Source organism: Rhodamnia argentea, chromosome 1, assembly GCF_020921035.1.
Source record: "Rhodamnia argentea isolate NSW1041297 chromosome 1, ASM2092103v1, whole genome shotgun sequence".
NCBI classification, from domain to species: domain Eukaryota; kingdom Viridiplantae; phylum Streptophyta; class Magnoliopsida; order Myrtales; family Myrtaceae; genus Rhodamnia; species Rhodamnia argentea.
This window is the reverse complement of record NC_063150.1, coordinates 34,832,561-34,852,554: the sequence shown is the minus strand read 5'-3', so window position 1 is coordinate 34,852,554 and position 19,994 is coordinate 34,832,561. Positions and strand designations below refer to the sequence as shown.

The following is a 19,994-nucleotide window of genomic DNA, read 5'->3' as shown; positions in this document are numbered from 1 at the left end:
GATGACTTTTTATTTCTGATGTCTTTTCTGTAACCTCGAGGAAGAAATCTTGACGGACCCCACATACTTACTCAGGGCAGATCGGTGGAAGTGTTGCGTCACGATGTCGTGATGCTAAAGACGTGCGTGTCAACAACCAGAAGAAGACCGACGTTTTCGGCGTAATGAGTCTGTCCATCTCCATCTGTACTGACGGTGCCTGCCGCTCTTTCTCTCTCTCAAGTTAGAACAGCGAGTGCAACCTGCTCGAATTGAGGGCAGATGAAGAGGATGATCCATCGATCCGCCAAATCTTCTTCTGGGTCTTCTTGATTCTGCTGTTCTCAATACCGTACATTGAGCCCGAGTAAGAAAGCTCCGATTTTGCCCTCATTCATCGGTCCTATCGTCAACTGGGTCTCGAGGGCTGGGATTCGATCGCGGGAGGGGGACGGTAGAGCGGAGTAGCTGAAGGGGGTCGTTCAGTGATGGCGATTAGGGTTTTGGGTGTAGCCCAACTCAATCATTTAGTCAGTGAGGACTCTTAGTTAAATGAATTCTTGAACAAGCTATTGCGATTTGCGTCTATCTGAAGCCATGCCTTCTCTTCAGTTGCTCCAGTTGACGGAGCATGGTCGGAGTCTTCTGGCTTCCAGAAGGTAATGCTTCCCTGTTGTTTGTTGAGTAAGGGCAAGAGCAAGAGCTCGTGGGCTCGATAGTCAATTACTTGTGGCTGCTCTGGTTTCTGCGGTTGTGATTGATCAATAATGTATCAGCTACGATATTGAAGATAGCCTGTTTTAGTATCTGGTTTTTGATAGTTTCTTTTGAAAGATGTCCTCTGTGAATTTCACCTTCTCAATCATGCTCGCTCGTGCCATTATGCTGCCTTCTCTTGATTTAATTGTTTCTATTCCGTTCTGCTTGGTTCTCTCAATTGACTAGTGTACTCAAAAGATGAGCTTCCGTAGTCTGTTGACGTTAGAAAACATGTTATGGAATGACTCTTGCTATAAACAATGCGTCGGTTTATTTGTGGTTTGCAATTGGTCTCGCTAGCTTATTAGTTGCTACCAACTACTTGCTCATGCGCAAATGGTATTTTCTATTTGATAGTCACCCTGATCGTAAATTGTGTTAACTCTTCCTGCAGGAAATCCCTTCTTCTTGCCACTGGCATCTTAGTTGCTGGCGGGACTGCAGCATATGCTCATTCCCGTTTTAGCAAAGAAAAGTCCAATCCTTTTGGTCATTTCAATGGGATCGACAATGACCAAGAAAAACCAAATAAGGCTAGCAAAGGTCAGGAAAGTGGAAAAAAAGTTAGTAGAAAGAAAGGTGGATTGAAGTCACTGCAGGTCCTAACAGCCATTCTTCTATCCAAGATGGGCCAGATGGGTGCAAGGGACCTTTTGGCTCTAGTTGGTATTGTGGTGAGCTAATTCTTTAACTAGAGAATATCTTGTGTAAATTTTTTCTTTCTTTTCATCTTTACTTTATGAGTCTTCTTCTGTACATGTCGAATGCAATGACATAGTGGATGTGTGCATTTTAATTGAAGTAGATTATTCATCAATGCAATTGGTCTTCCAGTAAAGATGAATGTTAAACCTTCAATAGTAATCCTTAACAAGTATGAAGCATTGGCTTATTGTTTCAAGATCGTGGAGTTATTATCTTCTTTGGAACATTGAAGCTCTTGCATGGCTCTTCGATTTATTTTCATTATATGCGGCATGGAAAAAAACTTGTTTTGGCTTGGGAAAGTATGCTTTTTAATTCCCTGATACTTATCTAGATTGCTAGCAAGGTATAAAACCTCCCATCCGGGTCAATTTTTACCATAGGGTAGACACCATCTAACCTGTTGGGTGGTGTTTTGATTGTTCTTATTTGCCCGAACCCTCCCACCCGCAGCAGCAACAGCAATGACAAAACAACAAAGAAAAACTAAAGAAGGCGGCAGATGGCTTTCAATTGGAGAATTCTGATATGACGACATGTTATGGATTTCTTTGAGTTGCAGTTGGAACATGGGTTTCTCAATTAGCTATTTTACTATTTGATTTCTGTGCCTGAGCGTATGGTTAACATATCCATTTGTGGCTTACATGTCATTGTGGCATACATGTCAAATGTCAAAAATTTATTGTAATTGTAGTAGATATCCTCCATTGGCAGCAATTGCTCATAGGAGAGGAAGTATAGCAAATGCATTCTGGGGATTACTTATAAGACAAGAAGCTTGAGGACTGGTGTGTCCTCGCGGGCTTGGAATTACTAGGTAGAGATTGGATTAGCAAAGGAGTTAGAATGAAGGATTTAAATCTTTGTCATAGTTAGTGCGGAGGTATAGAAAATGCATTCTGGGGTTTGTGGATGTGAAATATTGAAGTTAAAGAAACTGAAAGTGGTAAGCTGTAAAACACAAAAGAAGGAAAACGGTTCAGATGATGCTTCTACTGGTGTGAAATCAGTTCCCACTACAGTAGTGGCTTGTAGCAATGGTGACGCCTTCCCATGCTTTCACATGATGGATGCTGTGGCAGGCTGCGGATGCTATTTTCCGCGGTGTTTGTAATTATTGAAAGGTTGTGGACTGGATAATTCTTTGCTAGGATGGGTGGAAGTTAATGGCTTGGAGAGCGATATAGAAGAACAACACTGATCCTCTATTTGGGAATATGCTGAGGACCTATGCGAATTTATTGGCAAGGGAGACATTGATACTGAACTTCTGAAGGAGACTATGAATGTGATGAAAGGCAAAGGCAATTAAAATTGGTGTTTGCAGAAAAATTGATTGATGGAAACCTTAAGGAAGATGGTGCATCTTCTGGTTGTATGTGACAGCCTTGTGGCAATGTTTTTCAGACTCATTACTGGAAGTTCCTGGCTCAATGGTTTGTCGATGCTTTTCAGGAAAATTTCGATTGTCATGGACTGGGATTTGTTTCATTTAAAAAATTGAGTATAATCAATGTGGAGAATGTTTGGCCCATCAATATAATTGGAAGGGAATTTCACTCCATAGCCAGTATTGGCACTATGATCATAGTAATTGAGAAGTATTGATGTTACAAGTGGTGTCACTGGGGCGAGGAAACTCTATGTAGATCTTATGGTTAGGCGAGGTTGGTTTTGTAAGCCATGACAATCAGGTAAGAATGAAGATCAATGATTGTCCGTCCCTGTCCTTACTCCTCCTATGCACTGTACGTTCCTAATTGTTAAAAGATCTTTTTGTCAGTTTCTCTATGCCATAATTCGAATATCTAGTTGAGCGTTTTTTGTGGAGCTTTACATCTGCATTCACCAGTAATTAGTTACCTTCTTATGTCTGGCTTCATTTCATTACTTGCATTTAATGAATGGGAAGACCCCAGACTCGGGATGGGATGCTAACTGTTTTCTTTTTCAGGTATTTCGGACGGCTTTGAGCAATAGATTAGCAAAAGTGCAAGGTTTTTTGTTTCGTGCTGCTTTTCTTCGGCGCGTTCCACTATTCTTCCGGCTGATTTCAGAAAATATCCTATTATGCTTTCTTCTTTCCATGATACACTCTACTTCAAAGTACATAACGGGGACACTCAGTCTGCAGTTTAGGAAGATATTGACAAAATTGATCCATACCCATTACTTTGAGGTGTGTATTGTATTTGGGTCTTTATGCTGAAGTTTAGGACAGCTCTCTCTCTGTTTTCTTTAAGTCAGTGCCGATTTTGTCAAACCAAGCGTTCAGTTCCAGTTGCTTATTTCCCGTCTCTTACTGTCTACAAACACTATGCCGTGCCTTTAATTTGTGTGGAACTTTTCATTGTTCTAGCAAGTGGCTTGAAGCAATATGTCGCAAGTTGAAAAACGAAGTTTTGCTTTTCAAGTATCAGCATGTAGTACTGTCTCGAGGGAACAAGTTGTAATTATTCGGTTAGCTAGTGATCACACCATATTTTCTGCCTGCTTTGTTCCCTGCAGTTGCTTAATTCTCTTTGTGGTTACAGAATATGGCATACTACAAAATATCCCATGTTGATGGGCGGATATCTAATCCAGAGCAACGGATCGCAAGTGATGTGCCAAGGTTCTGTTCAGAATTGAGCGATCTTGTGCAGGACGACCTGACAGCTGTAGCAGATGGCCTGCTTTATACCTGGCGCCTTTGTTCTTATGCTAGCCCAAAATACGTTTTTTGGATTTTGGTAGTCCTCTCTCCTCTGCAACGTTGATTATCAGATGGTTTAGATTCAAAGGTCACTTATCTCACTATGAGTACTTGATATTATTTTACAGGCATATGTAATGGGGGCAGGGGTCATGATCAGAAATTTCTCTCCTCCTTTTGGGAAACTAATGTCCAAAGAGCAACAACTGGAAGGAGAATATCGGCAGGTCCATTCTCGGTTGAGGACCCATGCAGAAAGTATAGCATTTTATGGCGGAGAAAAGAGAGAAGCATCTCATATTCAGCAGAAGTTTAAAAATCTGGTGAAGCACATGAGAATTGTCCTTCATGACCATTGGTGGTTCGGAATGATCCAAGACTTCTTGTTGAAATATCTTGGCGCTACAGTTGCTGTTATCTTGATTATAGAACCTTTCTTTGCTGGTGACCTTAGACCCGACACTTCAACTCTGGGACGTGCTGAAATGTTGAGCAATTTGAGATACCATACTAGTGTCATCATATCCTTGTTTCAATCTCTCGGTACACTGTCTATAAGTTCGAGACGGCTCAATCGTCTGAGGTATTGCTTGATCCTCCTGTCACTCCTGTAGCAATTCTTTATGCTTTTCCTTTAACCTATTCACAAATATCTGGTTAAGTTTTTTCTTTTTCAAGCCAACATTTCTTTGGTGTTTTGGGTCTTCATGAAGCTATGTTGCTTCAAGAAACAAAGGCCTTCGAACCTTTCAATTCTTGCTAATTGAATGTCCTAGGCATGACTTTTCAGTTTCTTTCTGACACTGGTTTCATCTGCTCAGTGGTTATGCAGACCGCATTCATGAATTAATGGTCATATCAAGAGAGCTAAGTGCTGCTACTGAAAAATATTCTTCCCGAGGAAATGGAAACCAAAGTTGCTTCAGTGAAGCTAATTTCATAGAATTTTCTGGTGTCAAGGTACTAAAAATAACTTCACTCACTACATCATGCTTTCTTCCCCTTTTCACATATTAACAGTGTCTTCCAGGTTGTCACCCCGACTGGCAATGTTTTGGTGAAGGATTTAACTCTAAGGGTTGAATCAGGGTCAAATCTTCTGATTACAGGTATTATTAACAAGGTGTCTTGACTCAGTAATTTTCTTTTCTTTAGTCCACTTTGCGTCGTGAATTGTCAATGCATAATGGACTCACAAATTCAAACTGTTCGATCCTTTATATTAACATGTTAGCTTTAACAGTAAGCTACTAGGAAAAACTTGATTGCAATTGGAAAAAGATCGTGCTCATTTTTTAGCAAGCTAGGAGGAAACCCATGGTTTTGTAATTATTCTACTTGGCAAAATCTTACAGGGTTTGCCTAATTTTGCTGTTCCCGCATTAGGTGAGATCGAAGATGGCAAAGAAAGGGCGTTTGCTTTTAGATAACCCTATAGTAGCTTGTAATGGTGTAAATACAAAGATTTCATAAGCACTTCTGACATGATTTCTCCACATTCAATCCCTTTTTTTGGGGGAAGGGGGGGTGGGGGGTGGGGGTATTGCAGAAAGGAATTTTTGCAGAACCTTATAATGAGTGTTAACGTAAAGATTCGCATTAGAATCTTCATAAGTTCTTGCTTTAAGCAATCAATTAGATAATGGTTCTGTGCGTCGAGAAGAAGGTGCATTGCACAGAAATACTATTAAAATTGAAATTGCTTCTGCGTTCTTTTGAACTCTGCTGTTTAGATAATCTAATGCATATGCTAACAATTATCTCTGTTGGGTATTCAACTTCCAGGATAGCGATATGTGTGGTTAGCATTCTAAAATGAGATTTTTATCTTTGCTGGTCATAAATTAATTTAAGTTTGGTCTAGATGTAGGTGCTAAGTTCCACCTTCCCTTCTATTTGAGTTATTGGATTAGGTCACTTTTATTGCCTGTCATGATCTGTTGAATCAGTAGCAATGTGACCATTTCTGTGATGTCTTTACTCAATCTCTTTCTCCCGAATAGTTCATGTACCTGCATTACTAACATAAATTACATCATTGCCTCCAATATAGGACCAAATGGCAGTGGGAAGAGTTCGCTTTTTCGAGTTCTAGGAGGCCTGTGGCCACTTGTATCTGGCCGTATTGCAAAACCAGGAGTTGGTTCTGACCTGAATAAGGAGATATTCTACGTGCCGCAACGACCGTACACCGCTGTTGGCACTCTTCGTGACCAGCTGATTTATCCTCTTACAGCAGATCAAGAAGTTGAGCCACTCACACACAGTGGAATGGTGGAGCTGATGAAAAATGTAGATGCTTCCACCTGTCCTTCATGTGTTATCGTGTTTTGCTATAAATAGAATTGGATATTATTGCTACTAGTGGATGGATCTGTAATGTACTATTGACACTAGTTTCCATGGGTGTTTTCTCTTATCTTATAGGTTGATCTGGAATATTTGTTGGACCGTTATCCACCAGAGGAAGAGATAAATTGGGGTGATGAATTATCTTTGGGGGAGCAGCAGAGATTAGGGATGGCTAGGTTATTCTACCACAAGCCTAAGTTTGCAATTCTTGATGAGTGCACAAGTGCTGTGACAACAGATATGGAGGAACGGTTTTGTGCTAAAGTTCTTGCTATGGGAACGTCATGTATAACCATATCGCATAGGCCTGCACTGGTCGCATTTCATGACGTGGTTTTGTCCCTTAATGGTGAAGGAGGCTGGAGTGTGCACTACAAGAGGTTGGTGTGTTTAGATATTGCTGTACTTTCCTGGATTCTTTGGATCACAGGAAGCTGCTCTGTTGTACTGAACATAAAAGATGCAGGGAGGATTCTCCTGTCCTCACTGAAGCTGGAAGCAATGGGATTAAGTCTTCCGAGACAGAACGCCAGAATGACGCAATGGCTGTCCAGCGAGCATTTGCAACCAACACAAAGGCATGAAAACGTCAGAGTGTTGTCATTTGTTTCTTAAATTATTCCTGAGCTTAGTTAGGAACTAACATTCCATGGTTGCAATTTGTCTTAGGACGCTGCATTTTCAAATACAAAGGAACAGTCATATATATCAGAAGTGATTGCAAGATCTCCTTCTACAGACAATCGCAGTTCAATGCCTCTTGTCCCACAACTTAAGAGCACACCGAGGATATTGCCATTGAGAGTAGCTGCCTTATTCAAAGTATTGGTGAGTATCTTTCCTAGTGCTGATGATCTATGCTTGTTGCGCTTGTTAACTGTTAGCGGAATAACTTAACTTCATCTATAAAAACGAACGGTATATATACATATCAAAACCCTTAAAGATCATCATACCCTTTTAATACTCCCCCTCAAGCTGGAGCATGGATATCAAGCATGCCCACAGCTTGTTACAAATAAATCATATCCTACTACTCCCTAGAGATTTGGCGAAAATATTAGCTAATTGTTCACCGATCCTAACATAACTAGTAGAAATAACTCTAGCTTGAAGTTTCTCACGGACAAAGTGGCAATCAACTTCAATATGCTTGGTACGCTCAAGGAATACTGAATTTGAAGCAATATGGACAGCTGCTCGATCATCACGCCACAACTCCATCGGCGCAGGGTCTTCGAATCCAAGTTCAACTAATAGTTGACGCATCCGGACTAGCTCACGGGTAGCTTGAGCCATAGCTTTGTATTCTGATTTTGCAATTGATCTAGCCACAACACTTTGCTTCTTAGTCTTCTAAGATACTAGGCTTCCTCCTACAAAGGTACAATACCCCGATGTAGGCTTCCTATCTCAAGGAGATCTTGCCCAATCAGCATCCGAGAAGGTTTCCACCCTTCTGTGACCATGATTTTGATAAATGAGACCACGACCTGGAGCTTTCTTTAAGTATCTCAAAATTCTGATTACAATATCCCAATATGAGGTACGGGGAGAAGACATAAACCGACTTGCGACACTTACCGGAAAGGAAACATCAAGTTGAGTGATAGTCGGATGATTTAATTTTCCAACAAGTCTTCGATACCTTTCCGGATCATCTAACAACTCACCATCCTCTGCCATCAATTTCGAGCCCACTTCTATTGGTGTATTTAGTGGTTTAGCTCCTAGCATACCCGTCTCTATAAGCATATCTAGAACATATTTTCGTTATGAGATATAAATACTTTTTTGCTCCCGTGCCGCTTCGATACCCAACAAATATCTCAGAAGTCCCAAATCCTTTGTATGAAACTGCTGTTGCAAATACGGTTTCAACTCTTTAATCCTTGTAGGATCATCTCTAGTTATGACAATATCATCCACATAAACTACAAGGAATATTTGACTAGCTCCAGAAACCCGAAACCGGATAAAGCGTAGAATGATCTCCAGTACATCGACACAACCCAAATTGGAGTATTTGCCTTAGTAAACTTCCCGAACCAGGCTTTGGGAGACTCTTTCAAACCACATAAAGATTTTTTTAAGCAATAGCCCCCCGAGCAGCAAACCCTTATGTGTACGAGAATACCCAACAAAAATGCATTTAAGAGATCGAGGATCAAGTTTGGAAAGTCCTGGACGATGGTCACGAATATAATAGACAACCAAATATACAAGGTGCCGGATGAAACAAGGGTTCAGAAGGAAAAAGAAGAGAGTGAGGAATTGCACTCTTAAAAACAGAGGACGGCATGTGATTGATAAGATAACATGCAATCATAACAACGTCGACCCAGGAGGACTTATCTACCTTCATTTCAAACATCAAAGAACAAGTAATTTCTAACAAGTGGCGGTTCTTTCTTTCAACGATACTATTTTGTTATGGTGTATCCGAATAAGAAGATTGATGAAGAATGCCCCATTGGGACATGAATTCAGAGAAATTCTTAGAAAATACTCTTTGGCATATCACCTCGAAGAATACAGACAGAAGCAGAAAATTGAGTATGTACTTCGTTAACAAATGCACAATAAATAGAGAATAACTCAAACGACTTTTCATTAGATATAGCCAAGTGGCTCTTGAATAGTCATCTACAAAATTAACGAAGTACTTGAAACCCAATTTTGAAGTAGTAGGACGTGGACCCCAAATATCATAATGAACTAAAGCGAATGTTCAAGAAGCTTGTTTATTGACTCTTGGACTATAACTAATACGATGCAATTTTCCAAACCGACACGACTCACACTCAATACTAGATAAAGAATGAAACCGGGAATCAAGCTTCTTCAAACTTCCCAAAGAGGGATGTCCCAAGTGACAATGAACTTGATGTGAGGAAACTACCGAACAAGCAACATTAATAGCATCATCAAATACATATAGCTCTCCACAGTATGTATATAGCCCCCCTGACATTATGTCCTTTACCAATTGGCTTTTTCGTCTTCAAATCCTGAAAAACACATGAATCGGGATAGAAGGTTACAAAATAGTTATATTATTTGGTAAGGTGACTAACATATACAAGGTTAAACGGAAAATTTGGAAGGTATGTGACAGAAGATAAAGATATGGAGGATGTTAGTGGAACTGTGCCCATCCCTTTTACCATGGATAGAGAGCCATAAGCTAATGTAACACTAGACGTAGACTCCTGAAAGGCAGATTAGATACCTAAAGAGCCAGTCATATGATCGGTAGCACCCGAATCACTGACTCAGGGGCGAGAGGTAGATGAAAGACACGCTGTTGCATTACTTGTTTGAGCAAAAGTAGCTGTGGAGGAGGAAATTGGTAAAGAAGTCTGGAACTAAATGTACCTAGCAAGTTCCTTTTTCGACATTCTAGTCAGTGTTCTTACTTCAGAAGACTGTGAGGAAAGACTTAGACTCTACTGCATTGCCTACATTAGCTGCAGTCGAATAAGGGGGCCTTCCATGAAGCTTATAATAGAAGTGTTGAATGTGTCCAGGAACTATAGTAATGACGTGTGCGTACAAAACTGGTATTACTCCCTATGTCACCAGAGGTCCTACTGTATGACTGTAGTTGGCCTCTACCAACCCCATGGCCAATGCCACTACTACCGAAGCCACGTCCACCACCACCACTACAACCAACACCACGGTTCCCTTGAACAGCCTAGGCTGAGCTATCAATTGTGGGGAATCTATCCTTAGATGAGTTACGTGAAACCCTTAAGACACAAGAAAATATCTCCGTTTGTGAAGCCATAGTGTTTCCTCCAAGCGTTTGTGAACGAACTGCATTAAACTCTAGTCCCAGTGCTCCCAAAACCCATGACAGCCAATTTTTCTCGCTGCTCTTGCATCTTCTTAACATCATAGGTAATTGGCAACAGATAATTAAGCTTCTCATACATTTGTTTAAAATTAGCAAGAGCAAGAGGTTAGCCCTTTCTGTCAGCTCTAAAGAAATCCTGGGAAACTTCATAGATCCTTGAGAGGTTATTTTGTTTTGAATAAAGGACATTCAAGTAATCCCACAAATCCTTAACGGTAGTAACATGTGTAACCAAGGCTACCACACGAGATTCCATATAATTCCACAGTTGCCCAAGAATTCTAGCATCTATGGCATCCCATTTTGTATCAGCATTAGATTTTTCACATGTTAGATGATGATGTTGGAAACACCACAATTCTCCTCCATTGTTGGAAATTGGTGACACCAACTAATTTTTTCTGTGTCAAACGACTAGAGGATGCAGACATGACCTCAGTAATTACTCCTTTGCCTCCGCCATAACCCATGCTTCAGAACACTCTTAGGACCAGTAAATTAGAAATCTAACATTCCCTCCAAATCAAGAACAAACCTTCACAAACTATCACAACACCAATAATTACCGACTAAATCAGCACCACTGAGACCCCACAATCTTCTCCTTAGCTATCAAAGGATCACTAAAACCTTAAGAAGCCTGGCACAAACTAGCAGCCACATAAACACCTCATACCTCAACCCACCACAACGGACCTCCAAAATCCAGCATTTCTGAGACAACTCTACAAAACAAGTGTAAACCCAACATCCACAGGCACCAACTTCCACAAAAACAAGATGCAGTTTCAGCAACAGTTCAAACCTCCAGAAATTCCAACAGCCACACCACTTACCCAGATTTTCACCTGCCGGAGCATGAGAAAATCAGCCGGAGAACTCTTTCACATCAGCACCACATCAGAACATCTAGGCTGGAGAACACCGGCCTGGGCGACGCTGGAGAAGGACTTTGCCGGCCTAGGTGACGTCCAGCGACGTCGGATCTGGCTTCACCTGGCCTGGGCGACGCCGGAGAAGGACTTCGGCAGCCTAGGCGACGTCCGGCGACGTCGGTTCTGGCTTCGCCTAGCCTGGGCTCGCCGGAGCTGGACAACGGTCGCCGGGCTTGGGTGACACCTGGCTGAGGTCGCCGGCCTTGGGATCTACGATGGATGGTAGCTGGTAATCGGCGACGATAATTTTAGGGTTTAGTTTTTTTTTTTCTTTTAATTTGGCTCTGATACCATGTTAGTGGAATAACTTAACTTTGTTGATGAAAACGAATGGTATATATACATATCAAAACCCTCAAAGACCATTGTACCCTTTTTACCCTTTAACATTAACCATTGCTCTAAAATGTCTATCTTGCTTTGCAAGACATGGTCTTCCTGAGAAGGAGTATGACTGGATGGGATGGCTTAGATATGCCAGCGTTATGTTCTCATGCATTATCATATGCCCCTGAAAAGCTGTCTCTCTTAGTTTTGTTTTCTAGATAAGCCCCGAAAGTTTGTTTTAGTGCTAGGTAGATGAAATGATACACATGTTTTAGTAGGTTGCTGCTCCCTGTATTTCTGTCACCAGACTGCATTTCGTGGGTTTCTTTTCATGTCAACCAATTCATAACATGAGTTACTGAATTTCTTCCTGTTCTCCAGGTACCAACAGTGTTTGATAAACAAGGTGCACAACTTCTTGCTGTTGCTGTTCTTGTATTATCAAGAACATGGATATCAGATCGTATTGCCTCATTGAATGGTATCTTTTCTCCATGTCTCCATTGATTTATTTTCTTTAATGGGATGAATTTAAGAATAGCTGTTCAACAACTCTTATCAGGAACCACTGTGAAGTATGTCTTAGAGCAGGACAAGGCATCTTTCATTCGGCTTATTGGTGTTAGTGTCCTGCAAAGTGCTGCATCTTCCTTCATTGCACCTTCTTTGAGGTACTTTCACTGAGATTCAAATTACCTTACGGATCTCTGAAGCATTAGGGGGGGAGAGAGAGTGTGTCACCATTTTTTTTTTTCAAAGAGTTAATTGTCATATGTACAGTCCATCCTAGCCATTTCGGCCTGATCCTATGTTATGCAGGATATGGTTTGAGTAGATATGCCTGATTGGAAGTAGGAACATTTGGTATAAATTAGTTGTTTGCATGTTAGGTAAAATAATTTTTGCAAGGAAGCCGATTGCATGAACGTCGGAATATGTAAGTTGTAGTATAATGAGCAGGAGCCCCATATATACTTCTTTGCTACTGTAACAGCATTTAGAGTTTTACTTTTACATGCTGGCAGAATGCCTTAAGCTTCTTTGTTTATTTAAAAATTCATCTTGTTTTTGAAGCTTCGCCAATTAAGTTCTGTATTATGTATGAGCATCAGCTGGCTTCATTTCAGGCATTTGACACAAAGGCTAGCCCTTGGGTGGAGGATACGCCTGACTCAACATTTACTGAAGAATTATCTTAGAAACAATGCGTTCTATAAGGTAATAATATAAATAGGTGTCTTGTAAAACTAGCTGTGTGATTCCTTGCATTCATTGCATGAATCGCTTCATTTCTTTTGTTTTGGCTTTATTTTATTCAAGAATTAAAGAAATGCTCCTCTTTAATTTTCTTGCTAGCATCTTCTCAGTGTAGACAATTGCCTATGGTTTCGATGGGTGGAGACAATTTTCAGTTTTCCCTCCGATCTCTCTCACAAGATTTTTTAAATCATCGCAAGATTTCTACACCATCGTCTCACTTTCTCCCCCTCCCTTCTCTTCCAAACAAAGCCTAAAGGTCGCAATTTGTCTCGTAGCCATTTAAAATTTGAGTTAGTCGTCCCGGATACTAACTGAAGCTTTTATTTCATGTTTCTTTTTCAGGTCTTCCACATGTCGAGCAGAAATATAGATGCTGACCAGAGGATAACTACCGATCTTGAAAAGTTAACTATTGATTTATCAGGATTGGTTACCGGAATGGTAAAGCCATCTGTTGACATTCTCTGGTGAGTTTTTCTCTGTAATTTTGACTTCACAATGATACATATTTTGTCAATCTAGCCTCATGATGCAGGCATAGATCCTCTTTGGTTATTCACTGATTTCACAGGAACATTTCCTGATGCTGCATTTATTAAGGTTCACCTGGCGAATGAAGCTTTTGACGGGTCAGAGAGGTGTTGCCATATTGTATGCTTACATGTTGCTAGGTTTGGGTTTCTTAAGGACTGTGACTCCTGACTTTGGCGACCTGACTAGTCAACAACAACAATTAGAAGGAACCTTTAGGTAATGTAGTTTTGGTTCGTCAGCATATTTAGCTCTAATTTATCTAATTTCAGGCATATATATAATTTGCGGTAATGAATGAATTAGGTTCATGCATGAAAGGCTGCGCACACATGCTGAATCTGTAGCTTTCTTTGGTGGTGGTGCCCGAGAAAAAGCCGTAAGCTTATTCCCATTTCTTTTTCCCTGCTTTCAGTCTGAATGCTGCATGGTTGAAATTGGAAGTGTGTAAGATCACAGTCGAATCACTTGTATAGATGGATGTACATAAATAGCTCCTTTTTGCCTGCCTTTTTTTGCCTTCATTATCTATCTTTGTTCCTTTCAATCCTAGACTGATGAGTTATATGGGGGCTAAATGAGTTTTCATGCAAGATTCTAGTTTTGGAAGTTCACATTTTTGCTCTTGATGATGCTTCATTGGATCCTTTTCTCTTCATATTTTTCCCGAACTTTTCTCCTATTCTCAGAATCGAAGTTATGGTATTGCTGCCAGACTTTTGATTCTTGGCCGCCCCTTCTTTCATTTGCATTGGTCACTCAATTTATTTCTACCTAAGAAAAGTAAAATAAGTAAGACTACCCAAGGTGTATATAGTTAACAAAGACAGAAGCCGACACCCTCAACCTGTCATATGAGTCCACCATGTCTCCCAACATCCATTTTGCAATTGCTAGGTGACAATGGTTGCACTTTAAATCCTTAATGCAAATGCTTGATACTTGTCAATTGTCACCTGATATTTGGGCATCGGAGACTCTGGCTGCTATCTTCATTGGGAGATATTATGAGTAACTTTAATATTTGGGAGGCGTTATTGTTTAGTTAGCAATTCTCTTAATGAAGTGAACAAACTTAAGAAACTCAATTTCAGGTTTTTCAATTTTCTAGGGTATGTGTATACGACTTCTACAGTATGTATGGTCAAGTTTTAATGAAGTGGACAGATGCTTCAAGCATCATGCATATAAATTGATGGATGCATCCATGTATTGGTTTCTATGCCTCGTGTCAAAATACCCAATGTTCTCAATCATTCTACTTACATGTTTAAATATCAAGCAGATGGTTGAGTCGAGATTTCATGAGCTTCTACATCACTCTGAATTGCTTTTGAAGAAAAAATGGCTATTTGGCATCCTGGATGATTTTATCACCAAGCAACTACCCCATAATGTTACATGGGGCCTGAGCTTGTTGTATGCTATAGAACACAAGGGAGACAGGGCCTTGATTTCTACTCAAGGTGACTTTATTATTTAATCAAGTCTCTGCTTCATTGAAAGTACTCTCTGTTTTTTTTTTTTTTTTCGTAATTTGTTTGTATTCGAGCAGGTGAGCTGGCGCATGCTTTGCGGTTCTTAGCATCTGTAGTTTCTCAGAGCTTTTTAGCATTTGGCGATATTCTCGAGTTGCACAGAAAATTCCTTGAGCTCTCTGGTGGTATTAATCGGATTTTTGAGCTTGAAGAGCTTCTAGATGCTGCTGCTCAGTCTGGTACATCTTTCTCTGGAAATGCATTGATGATTAAATATTTTCTTTGTCCATGCTCTTTGGTAGGAATGTGCTTCAGTATGATATTTGGTCTTAGTCAGCAGGTTTTAAAGTGTCTACCTAGTCATATATGCATGAATGTGCTACTTTTTCTTTTTAATGTTTTTCTTTTTCTTTCTTTCAGACTAACGTACTTTTACTGTGTCAATGCTACCTCAACATATTTAGTGGTGTGCAAAGCAGTCCACAGTTTGTATTTTTACTTGGGAGTCCCAATGTTTTGCTCACTACTGATGAAGTTGATGGTCAATCAGGGGTATCTGCATCTGATGCCATATTGCCATCAAAAAGCAGCAATCTTCATTCTGAAGACGTCATTTCATTCTATAAAGTGGACATCATTACCCCGGCACAGAAATTGCTTGCCAGGAAGCTGACATGTGATATTGTATCTGGAAAGAGCTTACTTGTTACTGGTTAGAGATTTTTCTTTTGGTTTCTTTTGATAGTCTGCTATACTGGAAAATGTACATATAACAAATTCAGAGTTTTTTAGGTCCCAACGGTAGCGGCAAGAGTTCCGTTTTTAGAGCTCTGCGAGGTCTTTGGCCCATTGTTAGTGGAAGACTCACAAAACCATCCCAATCAATTAGTGAAGCAAGATCAGGTTGTGGGATTTTCTATGTTCCCCAACGGCCTTATACATGCTTAGGAACTCTGAGGGATCAAATTATATATCCACTTTCACGTGAGGAAGCAGAGATCAGACTATCACAGTTTCATGGAAGTGGTAAATTACGTGTTTATGAGATGTAATCTTTGTTCTTTTCTTTGTTTTTATCAAGAACTAGAAGAGAGGCATGCTCATTAATAAGATATGGATAGAGATTAGAAAAGGGCTCTGTAGCTCTTTTTTCTTTCGTGTGGCTGATTAAGTGCTATTATTGTGGATTGCAATGTGATTTCAGATCAGAGATCAGATGACTCAACCCACCTAGACATGCATCTGAAAACTATTCTTGAGAACGTCAGATTAAATTACCTTCTGGAGAGGGAGGGAGGTAGTTGGGATGCTAATAATAATTGGGAAGATGTCCTTTCTCTAGGAGAACAACAGAGATTGGGCATGGTGAGTGAATTGCCATTTCACATTTTGTGACAAAATTCTGCTGCCTAATCTACTTCTAACATGCTTACCTTTTTCCCCCACTAGGCTCGTTTATTCTTCCAGAAGCCCCTGTTTGGCATTCTCGACGAGTGCACTAAGTATGTCAAATGTTCAAACGTTTGTTTTTTCTCGGAACACTTCTATGATGTCTCATTGTGAATTATCTTTCTTCCCCTTTCTCCTTCGTTTGTCCACAGTGCCACGAGTGTTGATGTCGAGGAACACTTGTACAGGCTTGCGGCTGATATGGGAATAACTGTTGTCACTTCCTCACAGGTAAGTAGAATATGTATTATGATTGCTTTTCGGCTGTCTCTCTTAGCAATGATTGTTATTGTTGACCTTTCAAATGGGGGTTCCTAAATAGCAAAAATAAAAATAAAAATGGGGACTCCTAGTCAGTTTTAGGGGACTATAATGTGATGTTAGATGTGTCCCAATGCTTCTGATAGTGTAACTTCAGTTCTTTTCCGCTTGTTGAAGTTACATAATCGTTACTATGGACTTACATCGGTTTCTTTTTCTAGCGTCCTGCTCTTATTCCTTTCCACACGTTGGAATTGCGGCTTATCGACGGTGAGGGTAACTGGGAACTGCGTCTAATCAAGCAATGATTCTCATTAAGGTGACATGTGCCGTTCGAAGAGGTATATCCCTGCGTCCTTCAAAAATATTTAGAACCACAGCCATCTTCGGAGGATTGCATAGTTTTGATGCATACTTAAAGCTGCGTTAGCTCATTTTTACCTATCAGGCTGGATGTGAAAGTAAGCTAGTAGCCTTTGTCTTGAATGGATGGATATGGATGAAGATGGCATACATAACCCAAATAAAACTCAGTCAAGAACTTACTATGTACAGTATTTCTTTTTTCCTTCTGCATCATTATCATAGTCATAGTTTATGTAGTTTAGTCCTGTTGATTCAAGACCAATTTTCTGATTGATTCTGTAAGATGAACCCCTGATTATATTAAATTAGCCCCACTAAATAAGCCAGCGGGGAAAGAATATCTTCAATTCCACTTTCTTATATGCTAATGTAGCTATCAAGATGACGTGTTCTTTTTATTCTGGTGATTCCTTTCCGGATTAGCCGCGGCCTAGTTTGTCCGACAAAGTTCTTATGCTTGAGCTTTCAATGAATGTGATTGTAGTCTTTGCCTGATGAGTGATTTCTCTTGCTAAAGAGATGAGTTCAATTGGAAGTTCTCTTGCTAAGCCTATGTATTTTGCCGAAAGATTTCGAAACGTAGAGACATTTATTTGTATTTCCACAATTATCAACTGTTGTGATAATCTACTTACATTTATTTGTTATTTTTACGCGCGGTTACCAACTCTTTTGAAGATTAGTCAATCTTTTAGTAATGCTATCAGTATTTGTTTGCGGGGATTAAGTTACCCATTATTTTATCAAATTACCAGCTGCATTCACCGGTTAACTATACAACTTTAAAATAACTGTCAACTCTTTTCCAATAAGTCACCAATATTAATTTGTGGAGTTTAATTATTGGTTATAATATGAAATTATCAATTCTTATTTCACTACATACTACTTTGATTCGATCATTTAAAAAATGCCATCCGTTTTAATAATTTTCCGATTTTTATGTGTGCAACGTATGGGGGAGTTAAACACACTAACCCTTATTGAACTCCGTTTATCAACTTTTGTTTGATTGTTTCAAGAGTTAATACCACAACAAATCTTAAATTATGCCTTTTGTGACACGTTTATTCCAAACTGTTTTGTGTGATGCCAAAAATCTTAAATTTGTACTTGTGTGACACATTTATCTTTTTTTTGTTTTTTGTGATACTAAAAGTCTTGAACTTATATATGTGTGACACATCTATCATATGTTATAGTTTCATCAATGAGTGCCGTTGAAAATCCTATGTGGTAGCTAATGTGGATAATGGCGGAGCTAACGTGGAAACTATGCATTTTAAGTTGATAACGGCGAAGCTGACGTGGAAACTATGCATTTTAAGTGAAAGGACCCCATTCTAATTATAAAAAAAAAAAACTGACATGGCTCCCTCTGTTCCTCCAGTTTTGTTGCTGAAGCTTGATTTGGGGCAAATTTTAGGGTTCATCGTTCATGTTTGTTGGAATTAGACATCGATATTTTTTCTTTCTCCTTTTTCACTTTCTTCTGTCCTTCGCCCGAGCTCCCTTGTTCATTTTCTTCCTTTCCGAATGGTATCTTGACAATTTGCTCAACCATTGACGACGGTGACAAAGGTGCTGACGACGACGACGACGACAAAAGCACGAATGGTGACATAGTGGTGAGCAGTTGGAGGACATGTGGTGAGCAGTTGGAGGACATGACAACGCTCACGACCTCAAAATCGAGCCTTAGGCCGCGATTTCAGTAGTGATTTGAATTTTGATGGTGGCAATGAGCCTCCCAAAGGCACCAATGACAATCGATGAGTGGGGGTGTGAGCTCGAGCGATTTTGACAACGATTGAGGCAACTGTACTCGGCTAGAGTAGCTTAAACTGTGGCCACGTGACATCAGAAGATGAATGAACGTGAAGATTCTCCTTAGCTGATCCTCCTTTTTTCGTTTTTTCTACTGAATGGATTATTATCATAACAAAGTGAAGCTCAGATCTCTGTCTTTGGCCTTTCTTTCTTTTGCTTTGTTGTTTCTGGCAATCACACGGGATAAGGGGAATTATCATCTGTCGGAGTCACTTTTGGTTGGACAAAATGTGCTTGTTTACCATATCTAATCAACCGGTATCATCTCTCGAATGCAGAGATGTCAAGAATCAATTACTCGAGAATTTGGCAGTCTTTTTTATTGGGTCTAATTTGGCGATCGGTTATTTCCTATCAAACACAGAAAAGAATGATTATTTCCAGCAAACATGAACGAAGAACCATAAAATTTGCCCGAAATCAGTTGCGACAGAGACGTGGGAAACTAATCGTTATCCACATCAGCCGCCACATTGAAATTTTAACGGTACTCATTGACGAAACCATAACGGAGGGTAAATATGTCACGTGAGTATAAGTTTTGGGTTTTTGATGTCACAAAAAAAACATTAGGTAAATGTGTCACATGGATATAAGTTTGGAATTTTTTGTGTCACAAAAAAAGCTTGAGATAAATATATCATAGTAGGCATAGTTTGACATTTATGGTGGTATTAACCCTTGTTTCAAAAGTACATACTGTTCTAACGAACATATTAAAGTCAACATATTTTATATGAAACTATCGATACATTTTGAAAATTGCTGGCTTCGTATAATTTACCCACATTTTTTTGTACAATTAAGTCGCCAATTGTTATATGAGATCGGTAGCTCTCACTTGAGTTAATTACCATTAGTTATTTGGCGGTTTATGAATTATCATTTATCGATAGTATAATATACAAAAAGGGATAAGCACAATCAAATTAAAGTTCTAAACTTAACAAAAATGTACTTTCATGTGTGTAATGGCCAAAAGGTGCAATTAAGTATCTCCATTAACTCTATCTAATTTGAATAAGGGAAACCACTGACATGACTTTTTTGAATATTTTGCGAGGCCATGTGGGCACTAATTTTGTGCCATGTAGATGCCTCATGAAAAAGGTAAATAAAAAAGAGAGAAAAATAGAAAATAACAAAATGAAAGAGGAAAAGGATAGTGACGTGGTGCCCACTTAGCTAAACTATGTCACTTA

General features: G+C 39.7%; 1 protein-coding gene across 3 annotated transcripts; it reads left to right on the top strand.

Annotated features, from left to right (window-relative positions):
* Positions 1-17,306, top strand: LOC115738893 (ABC transporter D family member 1). Of its 3 annotated transcripts, none has more exons than XM_030671684.2 (25): positions 1-638; positions 1,133-1,412; positions 3,401-3,625; positions 3,981-4,178; positions 4,270-4,724; positions 4,963-5,101; positions 5,172-5,250; positions 6,195-6,433; positions 6,569-6,873; positions 6,960-7,071; positions 7,163-7,321; positions 11,999-12,098; positions 12,180-12,288; positions 12,745-12,835; positions 13,220-13,344; positions 13,478-13,627; positions 13,715-13,787; positions 14,694-14,874; positions 14,964-15,125; positions 15,437-15,598; positions 15,679-15,909; positions 16,091-16,251; positions 16,336-16,388; positions 16,488-16,566; positions 16,818-17,306. In XM_030671684.2, the coding sequence occupies exons 1-25, from the start codon at positions 577-579 to the stop codon at positions 16,902-16,904; spliced, it is 4,017 nt and encodes a 1,338-aa protein (XP_030527544.2). In that variant the 5' UTR covers positions 1-576; the 3' UTR covers positions 16,905-17,306. The 3 variants fall into 3 exon arrangements, with proteins under 3 accessions (XP_030527544.2, XP_030527543.2, XP_048130227.1); XM_030671683.2 differs by having other exon boundaries at positions 15,679-15,912; XM_048274270.1 differs by lacking the exons at positions 1-638; positions 1,133-1,412 and adding an exon at positions 1,901-3,140 and having other exon boundaries at positions 15,679-15,912.
* Positions 17,307-19,994: the final 2,688 nt, after the last annotated feature.